General features: G+C 38.8%; 1 protein-coding gene across 6 annotated transcripts in view; it reads right to left on the reverse strand.

The window, feature by feature from the left end:
* The window catches only part of scaper (S-phase cyclin A-associated protein in the ER), a 311,736-nt gene that overhangs the window by 104,621 nt on the left and 188,756 nt on the right, over positions 1 to 18,359 (reverse strand). For all 6 annotated transcript variants that reach the window (XM_043680385.1, XM_043680382.1, XM_043680384.1 and 3 more), the window contains one exon: positions 7,897 to 8,012. In XM_043680385.1, the coding sequence (XP_043536320.1) occupies positions 7,897 to 8,012 (116 nt within the window). The remainder of the gene's footprint in view (positions 1 to 7,896; positions 8,013 to 18,359) is intronic.

Genomic DNA, 18,359 nt, shown 5'->3' on the forward strand with positions numbered 1-18,359 from the left:
AAGCACTGGCGACACCCAATGGCTCCCTTCCCAGGGAGACCCAAGTATGAACATAATTGTGGAAGTAAGGCAGTCAGTTGAGTCAAACAATCACCCAGATTGCCAGCTGCCTAGGACTGTGGGTAGCCATGTTGCTCAGGCCCATGAGCAGTCTTATGAGATTCTCCAATCTGCCCACTTCTCTCCACCTATTTTTGGATGAGACTGAAGTACAGCTAAACTTTTAGGGGCAGGGACACAAATAGTGGAAGAATAGCTAAAATCTCTCACACTCCAAGAGAAACACAGATGCATACATCCAGGCCACAGAAATGATAATCGGCCTAGGAGTCTCAAAACTATTTAAAAATATATTGTAAAAGACAATTGTATGCTACATTATACATGCTAAATCCCCAAACGGATACAGATTTACAAAGGGCTTTAAAACAAAAGATCAGGTCTGTTTTGATGGGGCATTTTAATATTCCTGGAATTCAGTGACACAATGCTTTACATTTCATTGTGATCGGAAGTGCACCTGAAAAATTTATTGACTCAACATGCTAATAAGCTTAATTCTTCTACCTCAGCGGAAGCACTTTCAAACTTTAAAGTTCTAACAGTACATGCAATAAACAATCTAAATGAGTGTTTATTAGCTCTATAAGATAGATTACTGTCATGTATGGATGAAGCACAGGCTGACTTCAAAAACCTCATCAATCTCACATCTTTAGTCAAGGACACAAGTTGCTGAGTGAATTAAGCTCACATGACTAAGCAAGAAGCCTTTGCATCAAATATTGCTATCAAAATTAAAATATAAACTGTTACTTTGACAACAGCAAATGTAAATCAGTTACTTGCATACACAATTCATGGAATCAAGTTGCTCAATTCATTTCAGTTAGAAGTTTCACACAGTTGGCAGAGATGGCAGAGAATGAAAGATCTGAGTTACCCTTCTAAAGATAATTACATGTTATTTTAGAAGAATCAGTTGGATGGACCAAACAGTCTCTATTATTTTTATGCATCGTTGCTTTCCAGATTTACCCATATGCTGCTCAGAGAGGGAAGACCTGTTCCTCAGGCTTACAGCAATGTATCCTTTATGTCTATTGCTAGCAAAGCAAACCAATGCCCAGGCAGGATTAACCAATCGTAATTCCTTCCTGCCCTAGATACTTACACTGTGCACTTCAAGATGCGAGGTTCAGGTATGACTATAATAGAAGAGCAAGAGGACTCATCATGAGGACTTTGAATGCTGAAATAATGGAGATGGGCTTTCTCTAGAAAATTTAAAATGATCTGATCGAGGTCTGTAAGATCACAGAAGACATTGCCACATGTAGGAGAGAGTAAAACCAGGGGTCATAAATATAAGACAATGTATCAGGTAATGAATCCAAGAACAAAACATCTTTAACTGGAGAGTGGTGCGGACTATTAGCCTATGTGTATTTAAGGAGAAGCTAGATAAATGTATGAAGGAGAAAGGAATATAATGTATTCATGACAGGCTTGTGAATCATATAGAACATAAACATCTACATGGTTTAGCTGGATCTGTTCTGATAAAAGACTGTTGATCGGAAACATTAACTCGGTTTCTCTCTCTACAGGTGCGGTCAGAATTTCTGAGTATTTTCAATATTGTTTTGTGTTTCTGTGTGTGTATAAAAAATTATCCTCAACTTTCCAACTTAAGCATTTAGCTTCACTATTTGAATGCTCAGCACTACCACTGTGAGCAACATTTTTAAATAAAGATAGAGACTTTGTCTATTGTGCCTTGACCAAACCATGAAGTACCATGGAACACACACAATGACGTGCCTGACATGAATAAGGTGATTTGGCGGGACTATTTGTAAGTGTCACTTCGAATATGAGCTTTTAAACCCTGGAAATAGAATTATATGTACACATGCGAGACAGAGAAACTGGAGGTGGAAAAATTAGATCTGAGTAGACTGTGTTCTGAATTGGAAGCCAGTAGGAAGGACAGTGCCTGAGCTTGAGGGAATAAACCAAGAAAAGCAGCATCACGATCTGACTTGGCTTGGATATCCACTGTAAGTTGATAATCTTTCAGTAATTCTCTGGAGTTACAGTGTCAAAAAAATATTGAACATAGTTAAGAAGCTGCTTGCATGGGGGTAGGCCAGAGAAAAAAAACTGTCATGTGATTTATTTGGGGTTGCCCTGACTGCTACTCAAAGTCTGAATTTCCACATATGTTTTATGACACATTTAGCTTTCATTATAAATTTATTTATTTCAAGAATCAAAAGTGAATGAAATAGGTTTCTCTATAAACCAGACAGAACTTCCACTTCATTTGTCTTACCAATGTCTTCTGCGGGTGGGCAAATCTACTCGGTCATCAGTTATTGGCAATTCTGATCATAATCCGTGTTGTGGTAGACTAAGAATTTGACTTCATCAGAACAATGAACAAAACAACAAGCAATTAGGACACATCAATAGTAATCTTTTAATCCTTGGGGAGCCACCAGTTACTGAAATAGAATCTCTAGGGAAAAGACAACTATCATTACCTTGGTCTATACCCCTCATTATTTTATCAACTTCTACCAGATCGTCTCTCAACCTCCTATGTTCCAGTGCAAAATGTCCCAGCCTATCTAGTCTTTCTTTATAACTGTAACCTTCCATACCTGGCAACATCCTGGTAAATCTCTTCTGAACCCTCTCCAGCCCATTAAAATCCTTGTTATAGCTTGGCAACCAGAATTTGACACAGTATGCCAGAAGAATAAGTCCTTGAAAGTAGAGTCGCAGATAGATAGATAGTGAACAATGCATTTGGTATGTTTTCCTTTATTGGTCAGAGTATAGAGTATAGGAGCTGGGAGATCATGTTGCGGCTGTACAGGATGTTGGTTAGAGCAGTTTTGGAATATTGCATGCAATTCTGATCACCTTCCTATTGGAAAGATATTGAGAAACTTGAAAGGGCTCAGAAAAGATTTACAAGGATGTTGCCAAGACTGGAGGATTGGAGCTAAAGGGAGAGGCTGAATAGGCTGGGGCTGTTTTCCCTGGAGCAGAGGCTGAGGTCTATAAAAGCATGGATAGCATAAATAGAGAAAGTCTTTTCCTTGGGTGGAGGAGTCCAGAACTAGAGGGCATAGGTTTAGGGTGAGAGGGGAAAGATATAAAAGAGACCTATGGGGCAACTTTTTCATGCAGAGCATTGCGCATTTATGGAATGAGCTGCCAGAGGAAGTAGTGGAGGCTGGTACAATTGCCACGTTTAAAAGGCACCTGAATGGGTATATGAATAGGAAAGGTTTAGAGGGATATGGGCTAAGTGCTGGCAAATGGGACTAGATTAGGTTAGGATATCTAGTTGGCATGGGCAAGTTGGACTGAAGGGTCTGTTTCAGTGCTGTATCTCTGTGACTCTAACAGGCCTCATCAATGTCCTGTACAACTCAACATGACTTCCCAACTCTCACACTCAAAGGACTGAGGAATGAAAACAAGTGTGCCAAATGCCTTTTTCACCACCCTGTGATGCAAACTTCAAAGAATTATGTACGCGCATCCCTATGTTCCTCTGCCCTACAACACAACCCAAGGCCCTACCATTGATTGTGCAAGCCCCTAAATGCAATACCTCTCATTTATCCAGATTGAACGCCATCTGTCATTTTTTCAGCCCATTGACCCATTTGATCAAGATCCCGTTGTAATCTTAGAAAGTCTTCTTCATTGTCTACAATGCCATCAATTTGGTGCCGTCCACAAACTTACTAACCGTGTCTTCTATATTCTCACCCAAATCATTTATATAAATGACAAACAAAGGAGGACCCAGAACCGATGGCCGTGGAACACCACTGGTCACAGGCTTCCAGTCCAAAAGCACCCTCCACGATTACTCTTTTTTCTGCCATTAAGCCAATTGGCAAGCTCACCCTGAATTCCATATGACCTAATTTTACTAATTAGTCCACCACGCACAACTTTGTCAAAAACTAATGAATTTAGTTGCAAGTGAGCAATATCTATTAATTTTTTTTTAAATTGAGAAGAACCTTAATTTATAACAAAACCTTGCATGATTTCTATTAGATTGACAGCTAGAAAGGTCAACTGGGAATGGGCAAACACCCATATCCCATGAGTGAATAAAATATGGTCATAAATCAGCCATTGTGTTACAGAATAGTGAAAAAGATTCAAAGGCTGAAATGCCCTGACCGGATTTGATCTTTTTGTTTCAGCATTAACATGGAAATGGTTTTGAAACAAAGTGTACCAAAGCACCCCGTGCAAACCTCTTGAAGGATGGTGGCAGTTGGTAATGAATTTGCCATCCAGCTGATGCAAATGGGAATGAATATTGTTGCTCCATTGGTGATGGGAGAGCAGGACCAAAGCTCAGTAGTAGCAGTGTGCACTATCTAGAAGATGCACTGAAGAAATTGACCAAATATCCTCAAAGAGCACTTTCCAGACCCATGACCACTTCCATCTAGAGACACAAGAGCAGCAGATATACAGGGAGCTCAGAAGTTTTCCTCCAAGCCAGTCACCATCCTGACTTGGAAATATATCTCTATTCCTTCGGTTGTTGGGTCACAATCTTGGAATTTCCACCTTACTGGCAATTTGGGTCAACTCACAGCAGGTAGACTACAGCAGATCAAGAAGGTAGCTCAAGGGCAACTTGGATGGGCAACAAACGCTGGCCAGCCAGAAACACCTACATCCCACAAATGAATACGAAAAAAAAACTAGGCCTTCTCATTCATTGATGGTGCTGTACTCTTTTGAACATTGCACTTCAAAAGCTGAATTCTCCCTTTTTGATTTTCATTCTAATAGAATGCGGTTACTTCAGATGCCAACAGACAATCTATATGTAACAAAGGTCCCTCCAATGCCTGCTGCACAGACATAAACCAAATAAAAACCTGTATACTCTCAACATCTAGTCTGTTTAGCGGAGTAGCTGCCAAAGTATCCATGGAGAACAGACAGCAAAGTGGATCATGTAACTCCCTTAATAAAATACAAATCTGATTAAATGCAGGATTTGTTGATAAATTGGGAATTTCTCAACTGTTGTAGAGTCATTGAACAGGAATACTGAATACTACACTTGAATTAATAAGCTTTATAACATTTGTCATGATTCAGGAGCCTTTAGCTTCAACAGAAGCATTAAAAGGATTATGATGGGGTGGGTCATGGCTTGCTATTTGTTACTGTTAACTAAATCAAATTCTCAGGAAGCTAAATTTTTCAGAACAGAGTGATTTGTTTTTAAAAACCAGATCATAAAATGCAACAAAACCAAAAACAATTTCTCTGCCTTCTGTGAAATGAGGAAAATTTAAAAGTTTCAAAAGTGTTTATTATTTGGCATTAAGCACCAAAAGGGTTAAAAGTATAATTTTTCTTTGCAAAGCTTTGTCCATTCAGCAACTGCATAAACTTTAAAGATGGAAGAAGCTATTTTTCTCAATCCCTCTCTGATGGGACACAACAAACCTTTTGAAGTTCAGTTCTATAACACAAGAATCCAAGCCAGGAATCCAATTTTAGGAATGCTTTATGCCTACTAATTATATAAAATAAACCACCATGAGTCAGTCAGTGAAAATAAAGATTTCACTGTATGTTAAACTCTTATGATAATTCCAAACTGTAGCTGGAATGCAGAACTCCATGGCTGAGTGATACATTTTGCCTCTGAACAAAGGCTAGGGTTTGAAGTCCAAGAATGGAAGCTAGAAGACAAGGATTTTGTTATATTAGTGTGTATGATTAGAAACAAATGATTTAAAAGTGTACCTGAGAGACTTTGCCAGTCAGGCAAATGCTGGAAGTGAAAAAGTAAAAATGAAAAACGATGGAAATGCACACTGATTTTGTTAGCATCTCAAAACCAATGGGGAAGATTAACAAATCTTAAACGATCTTTTTTTCTTTAGATGCTATTAGACTCACCTCAGAAATGTCCAATGGAATGAATGCATATAAACTATAAACAGGCGGGGCTGTTCAAACCCAGTCTATTAAGCTGCAATTCAATTCTCCTAGCTTAGTCATTCTAAACATGTTCACAGTTTGTCTTGCTACCCTGTTTTGTTCCAGGCAATGAGCACTCATTGCCTGAAGATGCTCTTTCTTACATCTCTTCAGAAAGCATTTCTCATGGGTTTTGTTTACAAATACACCCATTGTTTAAGTGATGGAGAATAAAACTCTATTTTACTTGGTCAAGAAACAAACTTGGGTGAACAAACAAAAATTTGTAACAAACAAATGCTGGGATAATTTTTCGACCAATTTCCCCTTACAGTCATTGGGAATTTAGTTCATTATTAGCTGAAATCACAAATTCATTTACGAATGGCTAACATCTGCCTGCATCCAATCACACAGATAATGCAACACTATGATAATCAATTTTGAATTACTTATTTAGAATTATTTTTGAAATCCACGTGACAATTTTATTTTTGTGTAAAATGATTGTTGCGCAAACAGCAAATACAACTGTACATGGTTTCAAAACAGCAAACCAATTGCTTCATAACAGCAGTATCAGACAAAATCTCAAGTCACATAAAGACACATTAGGCCAGGTGACCAAAAGCTTGGTCAAAGTGTAGGGAGGGTTTAAGAAAAGTAACAAAGGAGGAGAAATAGAGAGATGTGCATGTGGAGGGAGAGAATTCCATAGCTGAGGGCTCATGCAGTTGAAAGTAAGGTTGCCAACAGTTGAGAGAAGGAAATCAGGGATCCAGATGAAACTAGAATTGGAGAAAGATACTATTCAACTGCATAACTAGTTATAAAAAAGAACACGGTGAGATCATGGAGAGATTTCAACACAAAGGTATCAATGACAATAATAATTAACAATAATAAAGCTTGTGCAGGAAGACAAAGGGATGAATATTAATTTGGGCTGATACAGCTCTACATATTTGAATGGAAATAATGATTGTACACTGGCACAGGATGCTAGTGTGCCTACCTGTTAAACTGCACAACTGCAGCTTTGTACCATCTACTGTTGATATGCCAAGTTCCTAATGACACCGGAATCAGAGGAAAGTGATAAGAGATACTTCTGAATTTTCTATAGTGGAATGAACAACTCAAAATTCAACATCTTTAATGTACCCAGCAGCAGGACTGAGAGAGTTCGGCACAAAAAATTAATGAAACAATGATGCACGGGGTAAGAAAATCTAATCCACTTGTTCTTTAAGACATTAAGCAGCACACTAATTTCAGGTACAGGATTGATTGCAAGTATGAAAGTCTCCTCGTCGTGTTACATAACAAAAAGGCAGTAAAAGAAAATAACATGCATTTATGAGTGCCTCAAGTTCCTGGGATGTTTCAAAATTTTTTCCCATGTAATATATTACACTTTCACATGAAGATATTTTTATTCAGGCAAACCCAGCAGCCAAATTGCACGCAGCAGGTTTAATAAACAGTGAACTAATAATCACTTAGATATATTTCTACTGTGGACATTTCGTGACAGTTTGATAAACACAAACCTATTTCATGCAGGATCTTTACCACTTACAGACAGGAAAATCTGTGACAGATCTACTTCCAGGTCAATAGGTGAACATTATCCAACTGTACTTGATAATGTACAGGTGATAAACTATTTAATCTATTGATTGAGGGAAGAACTTTGATTAGGATAATGGGATAACTTCCTACTCTTCTGTGAATGGCATGAAGGGATTTTTTACATTAGTCTCCAGATTCAGTCTTCATTCAACAATTCATTCAACAAAGGTGATGCCCCAATCCCCTGTTTGTTTATACCCAGAAACAGACAATCAATGTAGAAAGACTCGTTTTGAAAAGCAAGCTTTAGAGCAAGGTACTAACTTGACTGGAATCCGAGGAGAAATATTAGGGCTGGAAACTGTATTCACAACTTGAAGGATTTGCTCAAGAGCAGTTAGACCTCCACCAACTTGGAATCCGATTTGATCTGCATTATTCTGCAATAGAAGGAAAAGGAACATTAGTCAGAAACCTCACATTGTCATGTACTCAAGCTCCACTCACTAAGCCTCTTCCCTTTCTAATGAGATTTATATGACAAATGGTCGACAAGAAGACCAAGAGTCCTGCTGAAAGAAGAAAGGAGCTGAGTTATTCTCAAAGACAATTACACTCCCACACTAGCCATTCTGAATTTCTTGTCCTTTTATTTGCAAAACAGCGCAATCTATCATTTGAAGTCTTTTTGACTTTATTATGATATGTAGAACATTGTTGGTGAATCCAAACGTTTGTGCATTAAATGTGACCATTAGGTCACCTATTGCTCAAAGTACAGTTGGATAATGTTCACCTATTGACCTGGAAGTAGATCTGTCACAGATTTTCCTGTCTGTAAGTGGTAAAGATCCTGCATGAAATAGGTTTGTGTTTATCAAACTGTCACGAAATGTCCACAGTAGAAATATATCTAAGTGATTATTAGTACTAATTTAATAACAAGACTTCAGGCATAAGAAAAGTGAAATAATGTAACTGTTCAACAAACAAATAATGTATATCGTTAGACCAATATGTGACATGTTATATTACAACTAATTAGTGCAATATAGTTGGCTAAGTCTCTATTGCCATGTTTAGTAACACAACTGTTTTTCATGAATTCAAAATTTATGGAAAAAAAATTGGAATTGTGTGCCTTTGAAGAGGAAGTGCGTTACTAACTAATAAGAACAGGGCCTCAGCTTCAGATCAACACCACATTCCTTTTGGCATATGGTTTAATTTTTACAAGGTGAAACATGTTATATCTTTTGTTGATTTATTGTTCTTTGTTATAACATTCTAGGTTATAATTCTCGGGGCTGTAGAATGAGTGGCAAGAAACTCTTAGCTGGCACGTGTTACATAGAAAACACCATAATCAAAGAGATACTTGGTTTTCAAAGCTGATGATTAATTTATGACTACAATCCAGAAAATAAATTATTTTGAAAGTTGTGAGTAATGTGTGTCCAGTCTGTACACATCCTACTTAAGCTTGAGAGGCACTATACTTGAAGAAGAGAGCTATTCAGAAAGCCGAGTGACTGAAGTCAAATGAGGTCAGGACAACATCTGCAAAGTTGACAATGAACTAACATGATGATTGACACATACTGGAGAGGGATTGATTTAATTTGATTTATTACCGTTACATGTACCTAGACACAGTGAAAAGTTTTGTTTTGCATTGAGTACAGGCAGATCAATACTATACAAAGTGCATTAGGGTAATAGAGAGAAGAATACAATGCTATGGTTGTAGAAAAAGTGTACAAAGAGCAAGATCAACATTAAATTTGAAATTTGAGAGGTCCATTCAGTGGGAAAGCAGCTTTCTTGAATCTGCTGCTATGGTATGCCAGCCAAACACAACCAACTGACCTTAGTGCCCTGTCCCTCTATTTATTTTTCTGTTTGCTACTAAACCAAGTGTAATGTTTTCAAAATCATAATATTACTGAAACTTTGTTACAGCTGCCATTAACCATTTGTACCAATACCAATTTAGAATCGAAAACCAATTTAGAACAAAAAGTACGGATGAAATGCTTCACTTTCACATATTGCACATTATAATAGAGCATGCAATAAACAGTTAATTGTGCTGTTGCACTTTAATAGCTCAGCTATAAAATAGTCACTTCAGGTTTATCATTCTTAAAACAAGCCACCTTCAAAAAGCAACAGAAGTTCTAGGTCTACTCTGCCAGATGCACTACTGGGTGCTCTTGGCATCTTGAGATGGCAGATCACCAGCTGCTACACATCCAGGAGTACAGGGCAGACAAAATATGCACAGCTTTATGAAAGCAGTGAGGCAAGAAGGTGCATCAAACAGAAAAGCAGTAGTTGCAACATAAAAATAGGCAATTTATCCCAACTAATATACATTTTCCTCTTTATATATAAAATAATTTCAAACATATTTATGCATTTCATTTTCAAACTCCCCTAACTGCTATTCTTTCATCCCCCTCAATTAAATTTCCACAGGCAAAACACTTCTCGTCTTTTGTTCTAAATCTCAAATTTAATCTTGTAACCATGGCCCATTGTTCTGGGCCACTCAAATACTGGAAATAGCTTTAAGATGCTTTTATGTTATAAAAAGGCAGCTGATGACACTTGTTCAGTTTTCCCAAGGGCCAATTTATATTGGCCCAGAGGCAGAAGAATCCACTTTATGACTGGAATTGTCATGGGAATCACTGCCTTAAACTTCCGGATGTGTAGCTGATGGAGATTAGCAGAAAATGGAAGCATCAAAAAGAGTAAGTGGCATAAAGATGCTAGTATTGTACATTCCCCTTAAAATGGCAATGGTAAAATGCTTGCATATGGAGGTATCACTGACCTGGTTTTTAGACTGGACAGTTTAGTTTTGAGTGCCCTGTTAGGCCATTATCCAGTATTATTTAGGACAGGGCTGACCAAAACATGGTTCAGAATCTAAAATGGGATGTGAGCTAAAGGTTTGGGGACCTGAGCTCCAAGCAGCAATGGGAGAGCATAAAGGGGACATGAAGTAGCTTTGACAAATAGGGTAAAGGAGAATTCAGAGAGATTCTACGAATACATTAAAGTCAAAAGAGTAATAAGGGAGAAAATAGAGCCCCTTAAAGATCAACGCGATGTCAATGCATGGAACTAAAAGAGATGGCTGAAATACTAAACGAATATTTTGTATCAGTGTTTATTGTGAAGAAGGACTTGGAAGCTAGGGAATTTGGGGAAATAAATAGTGATGTCTTGAAAAGGGTCCACATTACAGAACAGGAGGCCTTAAAATGCATAAAGGTAGATAAATCCCAGGATCTGACAGGCATAACTCCAAACTTTGTGGGAAGCTAGGGAACAGATTGCTGGGTCCCTTGTTTGCATCAACAACAACCGGCACGGTGGCTCAGTGGTTAGTAGGGTCCCAGGTTCAATTCCAGCCTTGGGCGATTGTGTGGAGTTTGCACGTTCTTCCCGTGTCTGCGTGGGTTTCCTCTGGGTGCTCCGGTTTCCTCCCACAGTCCAAAGATGTGCAGGTCAGGTGTATTGGCCATGCTAAATTGCCCATAGTGTTAGATGCATTAGTCAGAGGGAAGTGGGTCTGGGTGGGTTACTCTTTGGAGGGTCCGTGTAAACTGGTTGGGCCGAAGGGCCTGTTCCCACGCTGTAGGTAATCCAATCTCCAAAACCACCATGGGTAAGGTACCAGAAGACTGGAGGGTGGCGAATGTGTTGGCATTATTTAAGAAAGGTGGTATGGAAAAGCTAGGGAACTGCAGAAGATTATCTCAGAATGCAATGGGACCTTAATCAGATGGAACAATGGGTTGAGGAGTGGCAGATAGAGTTTAATTTAGATAAATGTGAAGTGTTACATTTTGGTCGGGAAAATGTGGGCAGGACTTATACAGTTAATCACAGGGCCCTGGGGAGATGTTACCAAACAAAGAGACCTTGGTTGCAGGTTCATAGTTCCTTGAAAGTGAAGTGGCAGGTAAACAGGGTGGTGAAGAAAGCCTTTTGTATGCTTGCCTCCAGTGGTCAGTGCATTAAGTAAATGAGTTGGGAGGTCATGTTGCAACTGTACAGGATATTGGTGAAACTTTTAGGTAAGATGTTGTGAAACTTGAAAGGGTTCAGAAATGATTTGCCTGGATTGGAAGGTTTGAACAGTAGGGAGGGGCTGAATTGGCTGGGGCTTTTTCCCTAGAGGGTCAGAGGCTGAGGAGTGACCCTTACAGAAGTTTATAAAATTATGAAGGGCATGCAAGAGGGTGAATAGCCAAGGCCTTTTTCCCAGGGCATGAGAGGCCAAACGTAGAGGGGATAGGGTTTAAGGTAATTGGGGAACGACTTAAAGGAGATCCAAGGAGCAAATTTTTCATGCAGAGGTGAGTGGAGGGAGGTGCGTGTATGGAACAGGTTGTCAGCAGATGTGGTGGAGGCTGGTACAATTATAACATGTATAAGGCATCTGGATGGGTACATAAATACGAAGGGTTTAGAGGAATATTGGTCAAATGGCACCAAAAAGATATTCTGTCCAATGGGGTCACAGAAGGAAAAGATTTGGGAAGCAAATTAAAGCATTCAGCCAAACTCGCCCTTGCCAGAACATGTAAATGTAAAATATTTGAACACAACATACGGACACATGACACCAAATTTAGATTTGTAAAACACAATTCCATTTTTGCCTTTTTATCTCCAGCTTTATATGGTGGGTTCATTCATGATCAAGATTCCTCAGCTTCTTAATTTAGCTCCACGAACAAATTGAATACACTTAATTGTTCCTTCCACTGTCAATCCTCAGTTTTAATGTCCCACCTTTGGCAGTCTCACGTTCAGCTACTGGAGCACTAAGCTCTGGGATGCTCTCCCTAAATCTGTCTGTTTCTCCACCCATCCCTCTTTGTTCTTTTAACAAGTTCCTTAAAACTTATTTCTTTAACAGAGAAATTTGCCCTAATATCCTCTCAGTGTGCCTGTATCAAACTTTCATTGATAACAGTCCTGTGAAGTGCCTCAAGATACTTTGTGTGAAAGGTGTTATGTAAATGCAAGTTGAAGTTGTTCCACTCGGGTGCAATGCTGGATGTCAAGTCTCAAGATAACAAAAAACATAACAGATGAAAAAAATAAATAAGTAAATTAGAATAAATGAGCCAAGTTGACACTCACTCAAAATGAAAATAAACTGAACATAATGACAGACAGGATGGAAAAGATTTAAATGCTGTAATCCCTTCTGCAGACTTAGGGAACTGTTAGAATTGCGCAAGTGCATTTTTTTTGCAGGTTTGCAGTGTTTTCTTTGTAACCAAGCCAGCAGGAGGTGCATGAGCATCAAGTGGAACTTTTCTTTGTGTGGAAACTTTTGGGCCTCTATACTCTGTCACTTAAGTGATCAGACAGATGAAGTTGGGGGGGGAGGGGGGTCACAACACAGGTGAAGCTGCAGCCACAAGGGTGCATCCTACAGTATGCCCATGGTACACAGAATTGGAGCTGTTTCAAATGATTGGAATGAGGTAATTTCAATGAAACTTGAAAAACATCGTGAGAGTAAGTATCAAAGAGAACATTTTTGAGGAATTGCTAAGGTAAAACATATGAACACTTTTGCTATTTTAGCAAAACTGCCATTTTCATTTTGGTTTCTCAGGTGGGCTCATGGTTGATGCTCAATTGCAGTCCAACTTTATTTTTACATCAGTCTCCTTATTGTGTTTGGCATCATTTCTAACTCCAAGGGACAGCAGAATCCATTGGGCATTGACTGAGTCAAGAATGATTATCTCAGAATCAGTTTTCATTTAGAAAATGATTGATACATCATGTTTAAATATTCCGAAAAAACATTATAGGCATGTTATTAAATCCTGGCAATCATTGAATATTAGAAAGGCTAATTTAATATTTCAGATATCTTAACTCAAGAGACTCAAATTATACAGACGAATACATTCACTGCCTGGAAAGGTGGTAAAAGTACGTTAAATAATAACTTTCAAAAAATAATTGGGGAGTGAAATTGCAGGATTGTGGAAAAAGAAGCAAAAAAATGGGGACCAACTGCTAACTCATTTTAAGAGCTGGCATAGTTATGATGAGATGTAGGGTCTCCTTATGTTCTATATAATTCCATGATTCTACAATACTGCCATCTCCTGATCAAAAGAACAGATTTTACTCACATTCAACTATTTACAACTTCCCCTGTTACAGACTATGTAAAGGTAATGCTCTCTAATGATCTCAGCAGAATGGTTTACACTAATTCATTTGAATAAAAAACTCCATTTCAATATGAATACCTCAACATAAGGTTTACTAAATTATACAAGAAAATGGAATGTTAGCTATTGAACATGTTGTTTTGGTTTGTTAGTCACGGCTATGCTGACATGAAAGAGAATTTATATTTTTGGCCTAACCTCCAGCTTGGAAAATTGAGCTACCTTTCACATGTAGCTGAAACTGCATAGCAAAATGCAACACCTTTTTGACCCAACCTATCTTGTGCTACAGTAATAGGTTTTATATTGGAGAGAAGCATCTTTCTCCCCATGGAAAGTGGTTAAGTATGAACAATTGTTTTTAAAAACTGATTTGAGGAAATATGTGACATAATAAAATATGGTGCTACATATCAGGATATGTTTCACTGTAATGAGAAACTGAGATGAGATTAAGGTCTGGAAAGCATCCTCGTTTTATTCATACTTTTGAAAAAGTCACACTTTGGTTGTACATGTGCAAACTTTAAGCTGTCAAAATTTCCTTTCTGAAAACAGGTAGGGGTTTTTGCAAGGTTTGTAGCTCAAGTTGAGGTTTAGGGTGTAGGATTGCTCGCTGAGCTGTACGTTTGATATCCAGACATTTCATTACCTGGCTAGGTAACATCATCAGTGGTGTCCTCCAAGTGAAGCGAAGCTGTTGTCTCCTGCTTTCTATTTATATGTTTGTCCTGGATGGGGTTCCTGGGGTTTGTGGTGATGTCATTTCCTGTTCATTTTCTGAGGGGTTGATAGATGGTATCTAGATCTGTGTGTTTGTTTATGTCAAATTGGTGGTTTTTTTCATCCGGGTGTAGGACTATGAGAGAGAGAGAAGGTCGTGTCTTTTTGTGGCTAGCTGGTGTTCGTGTATCCTGGGCCTACACCCGGAAGAAAAAAAACCCACCATTTCGACTGGGACAACACATCTATCCTGGGACAGGCTAAGCAAAGACATGCCAGAGAATTCCTACAGGCCTGGCACTCCAACCATCAACCCCTCAGAAAACGAACAGGAAATGACATCACCACAAACCCCAGGAACCCCATCCAGGACAAACATATAAATAGAAAGCAGGAGACAACAGCTTCGCTTCACTTGGAGGTCGCCACTGATGATGTTACCCAGCCAGGTCATGAAACGTCTGGATATCAAACCTACAGCTCAGCGAGCAATCCTACACCCTAAACAGGTCAGGGTTTTGAGCACAATGTATTGTGCTGGAAAGCAAGCGGAGGTCTGTGATCTCAGGCTGATGGGAAACAAGGTGGATGAAGGTGTATTACATCTAACAGTATTTCAGAGCTTACGGAGGATGGGAGGCCAGGAGCAAGTAGTTAAATCTGAAGGTGACAAAGGTTTCTTTAGCAGAGAATGTATGACAGGGACAGGCAACATTACAAAGGTGGCAGCTGAAATCTTGCTAAGTGATTGGAGGAGAAGCTTAAAGCTCACCAAAGTTTTTGCAAATTATTTGGTCTCAGGATCTGGATGACATTTGAAAAGCCTTGTTCGGTGCCAAATGTTAGCTGCCCTGAGGTTGGGCTTCTCAACTGTAGTTATGCTGATGTTGTTCATAGGAACAAGAGCAGCCCATGTTAAAACATTTCAAGATATTGACCCTGTAACAACAAAGCAATGATAATATACATCCACGTCAGGATAGTTTGAGAGTTGAAGAGGAACTTGTTGCTGTAGTTGTGATAATTCTTTTCTTGCCCCTTGTAATGACAAACTTTCAATGGTAATAAAGTGCTGTCAAAGTGAGGCTGAGAGTCATCCAGATTGAAAGTGAGAAAGTCGACAGTAGAGATGGGGCTGGAATCATGTGGTGGGAGGTCAGTGCTAAACTGGAGGAAGCTGCAACTTATTCAGGACCACACCATGAAACAGAAAGAAAAATATTGAAGATATTTAGAAATAGATGCATGAACATTAAAAAATATAAAGGAGTTACATAAATATTGAGAAACTGAAAAAAAGAGAATAAAAAGACAGAAAGAGAAGACAGATCAGCAAGACTTAACGCTTTCTAGTCATGGCTATACTCACATGAAGAGAGTTTACATTTTTTGCCTAACCACTAGCTTGAAAAAGTGAGCTTGTCAGTATTTAAAACTGCACAGCAAAAACAATTGTTCACACTTACCTTTCTCCCCATGGAAAAACGTTACTTCTCTGCAATATAAAATCTATTATTGTAGTACTAGGTAGGTTGGGTGCATTTTGCTATGCAGTTTTAAATATTCATGAAAGGTAGCTCAATTTTCCAAAGTTTTGATAGACAAAGGGCTTTGAGAGCATGACAAATGTGGGAGCTTCATCTGCACAGTTTCAAATGGGAGCCTAGTCATAAAATATGACAAACACCAATGACCTCGAAACTTGAGGCAAGGAGACTGTCTTCAAAGAGGAATCTCTGGCATTTCCCTCAGAATTGAAGGACACAGAGGGTCAGATATTGCTGAAGAGGGAGTAGAGGGAGGAGTGAGATTGCCTTCAGTGAAACAAAGGAAATTTGGGAGAGAGGTGATAAAGGGAAATAGGGCAAAGGGGAAAGAAAGATAGAGATACTAAGATACTAAGTCTGATGGTAGTCCAGTAAAAGGTCACCTCTCTTCAACAAAGTAGAGGATTTTTGGAGGAGAATAATTAATAAACAGCTTAAAGTAATGAAACTGGAGCAATCACAATCAGCAGGGGGGGATAGACAGTTAAGACTTGATTAATCAAAATGAAGTTGGCACTTCCTCAAACTCATTTTCAAATTTCGGTTGCTGAAAATTCCCAGAGAGGAAACATATCTAAAAGGAGCAAAATCAAAACAAACACAGCTGCCAAACAGCAAGGTTATAATAATGAGGTTTCTACCACTCCTTCAATCTTTCCAAAAATGCCAACCTACCTATTAGTAGACAGGTAGGCTGCAAGAGTGAGTTGCAAAACAATTTTGGATCCCTCCCATTATACCATTCTAACAGCCTACTAAAACGGATTACAGGCTCAACTTCAATAATGCATTTCAACTACAGGCCAGCAAAAATGGCACCTTTAGCCTGAATTACATAGCCTGAGAATCATATCCAATTATTAGCTAAAGTAACTATTACACAATCCAATTAAAGGGAAAACAGCTGTTAATCTTCAGTGGGCCACCATATATTAGTGGCTTTGTTGGCCAGACTGGCTTTGTACTGGCTTCCACTTATAGACTGCAATTCTGTCACTGTGAGCTGTTGGGTGGTATTTGCACGACTTGCAGAAACAGGGAACATATGGAGAACAATCAGTTCAATGTCCATTAGGACATCTATTAGCATTGAATTTCAGAGTGTACAGCATCTCCGACACCTATACAATTACTATTTATGGTACCATCCAGTTTAGCATGACAAACTGCATGCAGAGTTATGATAAGGCTTGAAGAAAATACTTTATTCCCACTAAATTTGGGGTAATTAAAAACAGCTATGCAGCTACCTTGATGCTTTAGTGTAAGTATTTTAGCTAGTTCCTGTAACCTGCTGCAGACAAAGTCGTGCTCATCTAGCAGTACTATTGGTGGGGTGAAAAAGGAGGTGAGGTTAATTTTTATTTGCCCCATTTGGACAGATAATTCAAACTTTTGAAAAACGTAGCCAATTAAAATCTTGTTACATTAAAGACGAGTACCTGTAAAACTCATTATGCAGCTGACAATGTAACTCAAGTGTGCTGGCTTTTTAATACACAGGAAGCAGTCTGAGAACATTCTCCGAAACTTCTGGCTTAGCCAAAAAAAAGTGTCATTATTCCCATTGGTATCTTGCTTTATATCAATTCGTTGGAATATAATAATAACACACAAGCTTGTAAAGGAACAGGAGCCAACAAAACTTCATTCTGCCATTTTCAAGGAACTACGAACCACCACCCCTAAGTCCATTTGTTCAACAAACTCCCTCGGGCCCTACATTAACTATGTATGTCCTGCCCTGCTTTGCCTTACCAAAATCTAAATTAAACTCATTCTGTCACTTCTCGGATCACTGGCCCGTCTGATTAAGATCATGTTGTTCTTTTACATAACCTTCTTCCCAGTCCACTACACCACCAATTTTGGTGTCATCCACAAGTTTACTAACCATACCTCCTATATTCTCATCCAAATTGTTGATAGAAATGACATACAACAGTGGACCCAGAACTGACTCTTGCGGCAGGCCTTCGAACTAATAACGCTCTACTACCACCCTCTGTCTTCTACCATCAAGCCAATGTATACATCTGGCTGTGTCTCCCTGGATCCCATGTGATCTAACCTTACTATCAGTGAGTTTGAGAAGATTTGTAGCTCAGTTTGAGATTTTGGATGTAGGTTTGCTCGCTGAGCTGAAAGGTTCATTTCCAGACGTTTTGTTACCTTACCAGGTAACATCTTCAGTGGACGTCATGCGAAGCAATGCTGAAAATTCCTGCTTTCTATTTATATGTTTGGATTGGTGATTTCATTTCCTGTGGTGAAGTCACTTCCTGTTCCT

This window comes from Chiloscyllium plagiosum, chromosome 40, assembly GCF_004010195.1.
Source record: "Chiloscyllium plagiosum isolate BGI_BamShark_2017 chromosome 40, ASM401019v2, whole genome shotgun sequence".
NCBI classification, from domain to species: Eukaryota; Metazoa; Chordata; class Chondrichthyes; order Orectolobiformes; family Hemiscylliidae; genus Chiloscyllium; species Chiloscyllium plagiosum.